Source organism: Canis aureus, chromosome 21, assembly GCF_053574225.1.
Source record: "Canis aureus isolate CA01 chromosome 21, VMU_Caureus_v.1.0, whole genome shotgun sequence".
NCBI classification, from domain to species: domain Eukaryota; kingdom Metazoa; phylum Chordata; class Mammalia; order Carnivora; family Canidae; genus Canis; species Canis aureus.
Window position 1 is genome coordinate 49,706,507 of NC_135631.1, and position 11,376 is coordinate 49,717,882.

General features: G+C 41.5%; 1 protein-coding gene across 4 annotated transcripts in view; it reads left to right on the plus strand.

Annotated features, from left to right (window-relative positions):
- The window catches only part of HECW1 (HECT, C2 and WW domain containing E3 ubiquitin protein ligase 1), a 441,131-nt gene extending 430,209 nt beyond the window's left edge, over window positions 1-10,922 (plus strand). For all 4 annotated transcript variants that reach the window (XM_077864126.1, XM_077864125.1, XM_077864127.1 and 1 more), the window contains exon 29: window positions 7,005-10,922. In XM_077864126.1, coding sequence (XP_077720252.1) covers window positions 7,005-7,116 — 112 coding nt within the window. In that variant the 3' untranslated portion in view covers window positions 7,117-10,922. The remainder of the gene's footprint in view (window positions 1-7,004) is intronic.
- The last annotated feature ends 454 nt before the right edge of the window (window positions 10,923-11,376 follow it).

Genomic DNA, 11,376 nt, shown 5'->3' on the forward strand with positions numbered 1-11,376 from the left:
TTTCCTACGATGTTTTAAAACATGTCAGGATAAGAGCATGTATTTCTTGAGTCTCTACAGTGACTTCTGTATATTAAGCTGTCAAGGAGATTGTTGTGAGATAAATGCAGAAAAGGAGACACCAGGGATCCAGGCAGTTTAACAGAACAAGGTTCCTATGCCATGAATTCTAACACCTTCTGGGTCCTTCCTAGGCCACTTTGAGCAGCCTTTTCCTGCTCAGTGAAAGAAAGAGCACTAAAGAGACTCCTGTATAGGTACCACAGAACTGTTGCTCATCAAGAGAAGTTTGATCCATATTATTTTCTTCTACTATGATATTTTCTAATTGTAAAAGAAGCTTCACATTTAATTCTGCTGTTTCCCTGTGGCCTCCCAGATGCTATGGCTAAATCCCAGTGGAAGGATTTACTGAACTATGACTTGCATCCAGATCTCCCAGACCTTCTAATGTCCCGAAGACCCCCCACCTGATGTCAGTGGGCATCAGGTGGCCCAGGAAACAGAGTGCGTGCCCAACTGGTCAATAAGAGCCTAAAGCCTTGGCACAATTTTCAGCACTGGCTTCACACACTTGTTCAGCAGACCCTGGTGCTCATTCGTGTGGGTCTGCTGTTGGCTGAGCCTACTGAATTAAATCTGGCAAGAAAATAAGGCTAAAAAGGCAAGATTTCCATTTGTCTAGTTTAATGATAGATTTGGAAGATGAGGTTATTTGGAAACATTCTTTTTTTTTTTTCATTTTAGAGAAATGAGTTTGAATCACCACTTGATCATAGCACCCACACACACCCCAGCATAAGGTGTACCCTGAAGAGTGGCAAAGATACAACCATCCACCTTCCAGAGGAGATTATAGTCTAGGGAGGAACACAGCCCAATAAGAATAAATTTTGTACAACACAAGGTGGAATCAGAGGAGCACTGAGAAAGGGAGGTAAGAGGAAGGTGCTATGAAAATAATAGAATACAGACCCGCTCCCGATTGAACTGGCAGGAGGAAATGCCGCAAAGATGATGACACTTAGGTGAGCATCGAGGGGCAAGGAATGGGTAGAAGGCAATTCCAGGCTGAAACAGAAACATGAGCAAGGCCTAGAGGTGGGAGATGGCCAGCAAGTGTTCAGGAAGGAGAGCCCAACCAGTGTGGAGGACAAGACACCCAAAGTGATACAAGGGATGAGATTGAGAAAGATAGGTGGGTCTTGATGGGTCACAGAGAGAAGACTGCTGAGGAGTCTCTGTTTTATTCTTTAGGAAATGGAAATAAGAATAGCTTTTGTCATTTGGGGGTCACAGGTTGAGTCTAGTTACATATTTGCTTTTGAGAAGCTTTGAAATATACATTAATATTAACCCACACTAAGAGCTTATAAGATGGACATTGGGCTTATAATCAGGCTCTTCACATCTGGGCCAAGGCATCCCTAAAAATCTGCTGTTCTGCAAACCCCAGAGAGCATCCTGGGGAGGCAGGGACTTTACCCTGGGCTGAGAGTGTCCCAAGAAGCAAGTTCTGAGATGCCTCTGGGAGGACAGTGAAAATGACCCCCTGGATAGTAAGCCCCTACTAGTCTTCCTTATACATTTTCTGAAGATCCAAGAAGCTAAAAAGTGTCACCAATGTATGAAGAGAAAGTAGTAACTTCGGACTTCCAAGAATAGCAGTTTGGATAGACCTAGCCTGACCACATGGCAGATGGCAGGAAGACCTGAGGCAGCATCTGCAATGAGTTGCAGCAGGGAAGGGCCCAGAGGCTGGCAGGGGCGCCAAACAGATACCAAATGACCCAGGACTTCTCAGAGAATGTGAGCCCAACTTACACTGCCCACACTGGAAGGAGAGGTGGTCTGAGCTGCTTTGTTCTCAGATCTTCCCCCTACAGAAAGGCAACTGGCTTCCCAGATGAGAGAACCAAATAGTGTCACAAGTAAACCTAACCATAGGCCAGGCCAGATAAAACCTTTACATCAGTTCATGTCCCTGCCTCCTAAAAACTGTGGGAGGGTTAGGAAAGAGGGTTATGAGACTAGTGGTTTCCAGAATGTAATTTTACAGTGTCTTGTGAAGAAAGTTCAGTAAAAGATGGGTGGGACAGTCCCTGAGTTTGAGGTCGAGGAGCTGGCTGATTAGGGCATTGAACATGCCATCCATGTAGACTTAGATGCCACACAGCCTGGTGGGAACACCTGAAATGGGGAGGATTTAAGCAAAGTACCAGAGATTTTAATAAATGTAATGAGCTGGAAGATCCAAGGGTATGGAAGATGCGTCTAGATCACTGATTTTCAGTGATTTTCAAACTTTTCGGCCATAGGCCACAGAAGGAAATACCTTTTACATAACACCACAACCCAGTACGTGCCTATCTACTTGTGTGTACGTGTGTGTCTGAAATACAGGTTCCTGAAAACAACACTTTACCCTTCTTGGCTGCAGATGTCATGCCCTATTTTCTAATCTATCCTATTTGATTGAAATAAAATTCCAGATAAAACCTGGAGTTATGGGGGGAAATATCTAAATGGCATGAGATTCAAAGGAACAGAATTTTTAAACATCTGATTACCTCTTAGTTTTTATTTATTCATTCATTTTTATTTAAGTATAGTTGACACAAGACGTTACATTAGTTTCAGGTGTACAGCATAGTGGTTCCACAAGTCTATAAGTTATGCTGTGGTCACCGTGATGGTGGCTACCATCTGTCACCCTACAACACTATTATGATGCCATTGGCTATATTCCCTAGACTGTGCCTTTTATTATTGTGATGTATTCATCCCATAACTGGAAGTCTTTACCTCCTACTCCCCTTTATCCTTCTTGCTCATCCTCCCACCCCCTTCTCTCTGGCCACCACCAGACTGTTTTCTGTATTTATGAGTCTGTTTTTCCTATTTGTTTGTTTGCTTTGTTTGTTTGTTTTTGTTTTTGTTTTTTTTAGATTGCACATATAAGTGAAATCATTTGGTATTTTTCATTCTTTGTCTGACATTTCACCTAGCATAATACCCTCGAGGTCCATCCATGTTGTCACAAATGGCAAGATTTCATCCTTTTTTATGGCTGAGTAAAAGGAACAGAAATTTTTGATCAAAGATTGAAAAATAATGATCTAGAATCGGCAGTGGGGACCGAGCAGACTGCTAAGTGCCCTCTACATCACAGAGTGTGGCAGGCTGATCATTGGCCATCTCCACTCATGGGGACTGAGAACGGGTGCTAAGACTTGTTGGCCATGTCCAGAAGGGAAGAGTGGGAGAGTTTTCTTGCCATGGAACAAGGACTGGGGAGGGTACAGAGGATTGGCTCCACAGGAAAGAAAAGTGTGGAAGCTAGTCAGAGTAGACATAGCACAAGATAGCATGGAGATGGAATAAAAAAGAGGAGATGAATTTAGGGGTTTACGTTTGAAGCAGGGACCAGGGATTACAGAACTAGGAGTAATGGGCAGTTGCATAAAAGTTGCAAACAGAATTCTGACAACAAACTTCACTGCAGATGTAAACTGAGCCCAAGCCCAGGTGGATGGGGGTCGGGGGGGTTGGTTAAGGTTGGGCAGTTGGCTTACTCTATAGGGATGGCTCTCAAAGGGTATGGGAGAGGTGATTTTGCCTCCCTCCCGGACATTCAGCAATGTCTGGGACGCTTCTGGTTGTGGTGGAAGGGTGCTAGTGGCATCCAGCAGGTAAAGACCGAAGATGCTGCTAAACACCCACAATGCACAAGACAGAGAATTAGTAAGTTTAAAATAGCAGTAGTACCACGGTGAGAAACCCTGCTCTATGGACCATAGGCTACAATGGAGGCTTCATGGAGCCATTGGGAGTTCAGAAGAGAAACTGACAGCCACCGAGAAGCCATAGAGAAGCCAAGGGGAGAGAGAGATTCAAGAAGAAAAGATGTCAAAGGCGTTTAAAGAGCTTGTGGAAGTCGGGATAGAGAATGAGCCTCTGGATTTGGGGATCAAGAGGCTCTTGAAAAGGTTAAAAAAGAGTAGGTTCAGTAGTGATGAGAGTGAGAACCATCTGTAGAGTGAGGCTGTGGTTGGGCAGTGGAAGGAGATGGCGTGAAGGGGGGACAGGACTTCCAAAAGCGGCCTCACAGCTAGCTGAATAACCAGCTGCAGAGAGCAGCAATTTATTTGCTTTTAGTAGTGTTGTTTGCTTTTGACCAGCCTTAAAGTGGTCTCTTCTGGGGAGAAGCATACTGTCTTTGGCATTGGTTACCATTTTAATCGATAATTTGGAAAAAAAATCAAGGAGACACGAAAACCAATCATGAAGATGATACAAATTAGAAGGGCAAATAATACGGTGACTGACACAATCTAAATCCTGACTTATCTCAGAATGCTGGAACCCTAGATGGACACCAACAGAGTGAAAATTGACCTGGCGTGATTGAAAAGATCCATGTGGAGTTCCAAAATATCAGTTGCACAAACAGGAGATGAGGCGATTCATCTGCCAGTAGCTCATGTGGAAAAGGCTGAGGGTCTTGAGTCCCCACAGGTGTGACACAGTTCCTGAAACCATAACTGCAATTGTGGTTGCATTATTAAGAGAAACTCATGGTTAAATGATGATTCACAGATTACAAAAGGCATTTATGTGCATTCTAACATTGGTCCTCACGACAACCCCTCCAGGTATACAGAGCATATATTATTAGTCACATTTTACAAGTGAGAAAACTGAGTCCAGAAAGATTAATTGACTTTCCCAAGGTGATAAAGCTAATAAGTGGTTTAGACTGCAATTGGAATAGAGGTCTTCCAACCCCTGGTTTTGTACTTTTTCCACCAACCCCCCACACCCCAGAGGACTGGGCACAGTGCCCAGGGAGGAAAGTGAGCAGATGCTCTGGGCTGTCAGAACCACACCTGGAGGACTGCAAGCATTTAAGAATGTTGAACTGAATTACGATTTGATTGTGTTTGTTCATTCTAGTTTATAAACTAGAATCTATTTTAGAGAGTTAACCAAGGCTGGTGATAAATACGGTAAAAGCAATTTGAAGAAACTCGAGATGTTCAAGCAAGGTCTTGAAAAGGTGCCATTTGCTAATGCTTTCAGATTATTCCCAGAAATTACCTTTTACAGCATTAATTTGGTTTGCAAATATGGGATTTTTTGCTGTAACTTTTCCACTCATGAGTGCCACTTTAAAGAACCAAGACAATGATGGCTGCTCATATCTCATGCTTAACTAGTTCAGCTAGGTTCAAAAGCATACTTGGGATTGTCCTGTGCCACTTAATGTGGTTACCCAGAGCCCAAAGTATGTCCTAGTTTTAATCTTTCTAAACATAGAGAAGCCACTATAATTGTCATCCTACTCATTTTAATGAATGCTTTTCCACTCTTACTCCAATGAGTTCAGGTAAAATATGTTAATTATTCTCTTGTGAAGTCACCGTAGACCTGATGGAATGAATCTTAGATCATAATCTGAGACCTCCTCTAATCTTGGTCTGTTTTTATGTTTCTTCCCAGTTAAGTCCTTGAAGCCTAAGGCCAGATGCACTGCTGTCCTGTGCCAACTGTTGGAGCTGGTGGGGGGAGGGATTTGGGGGGTCATTTCCCAGGGAGCTATGAGCAGAAGGAGGAATGGGTGTTGAGAGGCAAATACAACAGCATCCTCCCCTGGTTCTTCCTGTACAAGTAAACCTACCTTCCCTCCCTGCTTTTCCCACCCCCACCCCCACCTCTCCCCACCCCTCCCCCACGCACACACCCAGATAAGCTCCCTTGTACCCTGACCACTGCATCAGCCTGATCAGGAACTCTGAAAACAAAGGTATAAATAATACACAACTTCCCTGGGGATCTTATAATTAGAAGAATTCAATCTCCCAAATGAAATTCAAATGAGGGGAGAATGGTCTCTTTGGTTAGAGTTTTGTTTGTATATATATTTGTTTTGTGATATTTTATCTTCTTCTCTTTTATTTTTTATTACTTTATTTCATTTCATTTTAATCTACCCTTTTTTGGTGCTAGTTGGCTTCTCAAAACACCTTTGCAACACACCACCCCTTCTAGGGAGCAAAAGGCATGAAGTTAACCTTGAGCTGCACCCCCCACTCCCATCTTCCTCCCTAACTTGGTACAGGCCTTGGCCTCAACCAAAGATTCCATAAAAACAAAGAACACCTGACAGGAAGAAACTATTCAGGTGATTTGAAGTTCCACAGGAGGAAAGGGTGTCCTGGGCCTCTCCGGCTCACCGCTGAGCCCCATACAGGTGACACAGGGTCTGGTCCTGGTCTGTGCATTAATGCAAGGCAGGGGAAGCCATTCCTTATCTAGACCAGATACTGGCGTGCGTGGGCCTGCAGGATGAAGGAAGAGTACGACAAAGTAGGGCACAACTTGGGGCACAAGGATGCTCCAGGCAACCAGGGAAGACTATTCTCTAAGCTCAGCTGTTCTTGGAAATGCAGCATTCTGGTGTCTGGTGTCAGGTTAGAGGTGTCCCACCAAAAAGAGAAGAGTCAGACAGTCACCGGGGCACACCTGACTCAATAGAGCATTGGATCTCAAAATTCCAGGGCATCCGGTGGCCCGTGTACATCATGCCCATGGTTTACTGTGACCCAGAAATCAGAGCTGGACAAGGAGACTTGGGAATATGATCCTCTGGTAATAATTAGGTTTCCGCCTCTTTCACTGACCACACCCAAGCTCATATCTCAGTTGCAGAATAAAGCTGGTACCATAGAGTTCATGTCTGGCTTGCTAGTACCGTTCTACGTTAATGTGGTTTGCTAATAAATGCAAACCGTCTGTTTCTAGTTATTCTACTCCCTCAACTGGTTTATTTTGTCTAGAAGGCTGTCATTCTTTGTTGCAATGCTTTATGGGGGTCCCAAATCGTGGCTGTGCTCACTTTTTATTCACTTCTGCTTCATAGCTTCAGATGGATCACAGATACATACAAACCAGTTGTTACCTTTGAAACCAACACCTTCACCGATCTTTTCTTCCCCATTCAGGGCACACACCTGCTTCAACCGATTGGATCTTCCACCTTATCCCTCGTACTCCATGTTGTATGAAAAGCTGCTAACAGCAGTAGAAGAAACCAGCACCTTTGGACTTGAATGAGGACATGGAAACTCACCTGACATTTTCCTGGCAGTCACATCACCCTTTCTGGGATGATCCCCTTGCCCTTTCCCTGAATCAACTCTCCTTTGATTTTGGTATTTCATGATTTTTATTTTCAAACCAAATCAGGATTGACAAAAGCTGTGCATGAAGAACTGCCTTCTTCTGAGATCCAACCTTCAGGCTTATCTCCTCTATTCTCGATGAACTGCTAGCCTGTATGCAATATTAAACAACAGCTGTCTCAAGGTCTGTGTGTATCTCCACATACCTCCATTACTAACAATGAAATAGGAATGCAAGTTATGCTACACTTGACCAAATGGTAATAAAAGTTTACTTCCATTTATATAAATGTAGGGAAATTTGAGCATTAAGCATTCCGAGCTTTTATACGCCCATGTCTTCTGAGCAGAGCCACCATTTTTTATAATTTCTAATAACCAACTCCAGGTCTAGGAGCCAATCAACAATTTCTTTTCCTCCCACTCTCCTTTTCCCCATGCATACCATCCATCCAAAAACAGCAGTGGCAAAGCTGAAGTTTTTATACATTCAACTCATGATTCATATATGGCATCAGTCCCATCAGCTGGAACTAACCTAGATATATGGTGCAAATATTACATTTTCCAACAAATAACAACAGCAAGAAAAATGCCTCCTGCTGATGCAATGCAGTGCATCTCAATGGTTGTGGGGATTGTGGCTCAACCTGAGTGTAGAGAGGTCTAGGAGGGGCACGCCCCCTGTGAACACTCACCACACAAGAAGCAGAAACTTGTGCACACGAAGGAGATCTCATTACGTAGCATAAAGGATGAGGCTTCTACCCCCATGGTGTTGTGTAGAGTGTGATGAAGCAAACAGGAGAGAGGGAAGAAGACCATATTAGGTTGGTTTGAATACCTGAGTTCTGTACTGTTTTGTTTTGCTTTGCTTTGTCCTGTCTAGCTACAGTTCTCCTTCTCAAAGGAAAAAAAAATAATAATCTCATGAGATAAACTCATAACTTCTTTGTTAAAGATGATTGGCAAATGGACTTTTGTTTTAACTTTGATATTGTTTTTTTATGCTACTTTTTTCCTTTTCTTTTCTTTATTGTGGTGTTCAAATTCCTTCACATCTGATTGTCCACAGGGACACACTACATGAGAAGCTGCAGAGAGTGATGGTGCTTGTTCGGGGTCAAGGGCAATATAGTACTCCTTCTTCATCCATAACAATTCTCCTGAGGCAGACACCTAACACCCCAAAGGCACATTGATTTGTCAAAATAGATATCCAGTTTCTTTTAGCACTCAGTAAAAGAGAGATCTCAGAAAACTTAGTGTTTTCAGAAAAACGGTTGCAGGCTCCAAATACAGCCGAACCTCTTGATTACATTTGGAATAAGTCCAAACATAATGGTCATTTCTATTTTTCTAACCTTGTTATCCATGTGGTCTGAAATATGTCATATGTGAAAGTGTTTTTCTTCACTGGGAAAAGAAGAGTTAAAGGGGCCCCCGTTATTGAAATGTCACCTTGTTGTTTCCAATATATTAAACAAGGGACAAATGTGAGAAATGTAAGATAAAGTGAATTTCACAGGAAGCCATGCCTTGTGCTCATTGTCTCAGTTTGAATCCAGGCAGTGCATTGTGTTTCGTGTGCTCCAAAATGAAACTTCTTTCAGTAGGAATATTTAGTATGCCCAGCACCCCTTGCTGCTGTGTTTCTATTGTCAATCAGGAAATAACACGTTACCAAAATTTAGCTTTCTGTTGCTGTCTAAAAAGAATATTTACCAAGATAAGATGGAATGTGCATATTACATAATATAAATTTGAAGGATCTGTAAAATTCAGTATACATGTCAAGTATCTGAAAAGTTATGGATTCCAATGGAGCTATTATTTACACAAACCAGAGCATAAGAATTATGCAAATAATTTCACCATTTTACCTCTTTGAACAGCATCTCTAGTATAGGGAACATCTTTTGTTTTTAGAACTTAGTGTTACACGTGTGTATGACTCATTAATTCAAGCACTTGATTCTTTTTTAGTACTTATCTTCTTCATTAAGCATTGGCAACAGAGGAAGATGTTTAAAAGATGGAACCTGCTCCTGGGGAGCTTTACAATGTACATAAATATCTAATTGACACCTTACTTAGATTATTTGATATCTATTCTACTCATACATGGAAGGAACAAGGTACCCTAGAAAATATATAGAGATGAGATATCTTAGGCATAAATGGTTTTCCAACCAAAGTTTTCCTTCTTTCCATTCCCCCCCTCCCACCCTGATGCCCTGGCGCTAAATGTATCCCACAAAACATTGTACAATCAGTATTTGGTAAAAGTATACAATTCCAAAAGGAAATGCTGATGTCAAAGTCAGCTGAAAGAATGCAAAGCTTGCTTGACAGGGTCCCGGATTCTATTACAGCCTTGTACAGAATCCCAAGTGAAGACAAACAGAGAGGAGAGGCATACAGACAGTTGTTATGGAAAGATCCTATGATTTTCAAGTGATGTTTCTTTAGCTATTATTCCCTAATGTATGAGGCTGGAATACATGAAAATTGTATGTGTGTGTTTGCGTGTATGTTTTATATATATATAATTATGCTCTTAATTCCACCAGCTGGAGGTGTAAGCCTCCCCCAATCATATGACAGTATGAGCAAGACAGATCTGTTTGTTACCACTAATAATTTGTTTTTAATTTAAAAGTGTGAGTTTTCTCCATGGAGGCATATTATAATACTAATCACTTATAAACCACAATTCCCCTAAAACCAAACTTTTAGAAATAGTTTTGGTAAGAGTCTATTACCTTTAATTGGGGGAACAAACAAAAAATAAGAGAAACCTTACATTTCAAGTAGAAAAATACTTTTAAAATGCTATGAAGTGTTATAATAATTTCTTGGATATGACATCTTATTCTATTATATGAAGATGATAATCCTAAAAATAGAAATTGCCTCTACTGGGTCAGGAGTTCTCTGTAACCTCCTGTGTATACAAGTTGGCAGCAGTTGTGAGAACTTTTTACTACCACCACCAATGCAGCACACTTGCTTGGAGGGCAATGAGGAAATTAAAAAGAGATAAGTGATCCCTTGGCAGGCTTCTAAATCTTTTTCTCTTTTAATTCATGACCATATGTCCATTAGCGGTGAGTATATTTGCGTGCAAGTCGATAAGCCAGACCTTCTATCTGATATTTGACAAATATCTATGATATTTGTCAGCCATGTGTCAAACCATGTGTCCAAAATTTGGGTTCAAAAAATTTCTCAATTGCCACAAATGTTTTCCCAGTCAAGATGAAACACTTTCAAATGAAAGTAGTTAGAACTTTACATAACAAATGTGGTGCTTTATTATTATTATTATTATTATTATGTACTTCAGTGTTCATTATTAAAACTACTGCAATACTATATCATAAAAATCGGGGATGGATGTTCTAGCCATCATAAGGTCCAAAAGAAAAAAATGTTATTTTCCTGTTAGTGACATGTAGTCCCTTTGTTCTAGTAGAAAAAAAAGGTGCCTAGAGGTAGTATATAGAGTAAATATTGTTCCATTAGCCTACTTCCTGCAGCTTCCAATTTATCTAAGGAAATGTCTATAACAATTTTGTTAAACGTCTTTGTTCTAGTCAATAGCAGGAGAAGTCCACATTACTGGGCTGATTTTGCTTACATCAACAAGAAAAATGTCACGTGATACTCAGGCCGAGCTTTCTCTTCCATCACACCACCTTCAAGGAATGTCAATAAACTCACTTTGGTATGGCATTGTGTGTGCTCCTTATTGCAAACAGAAGTCTAGGGTAATACATAACAATTATGCCTGGGCTCTCACCGGATGTAGGCAATGAAACAACACAGAAGGCTACCAGCTGCTATGATAAATAATCCCTGGGAAGATTATTTATCAAAAAAGCATAGCATGTGTTCACAAATCCATGAATAAAGGAAGAGCGTTTGTAACAAGTTACTTGGGTATCCTTTTAGGACTGCACACAAGCCACGTGGGCTTCGTTTGTGAGCGTCCTTTATGTTGAACCAGGCATACACTGTCTTATTGAATTCCTACCTGTTGAGATGCTTCTACAAAGACTCCAGGCTACAGCCAAACACCCGGTGCGACCCTAGGAAAAGGGTTAGCACTGGGCAAAAATGTGTCCAATGGCACATATCAGAACTCCAACATCACAATGGTCTTGGGAGCCTCTAAAAGATGAATTGT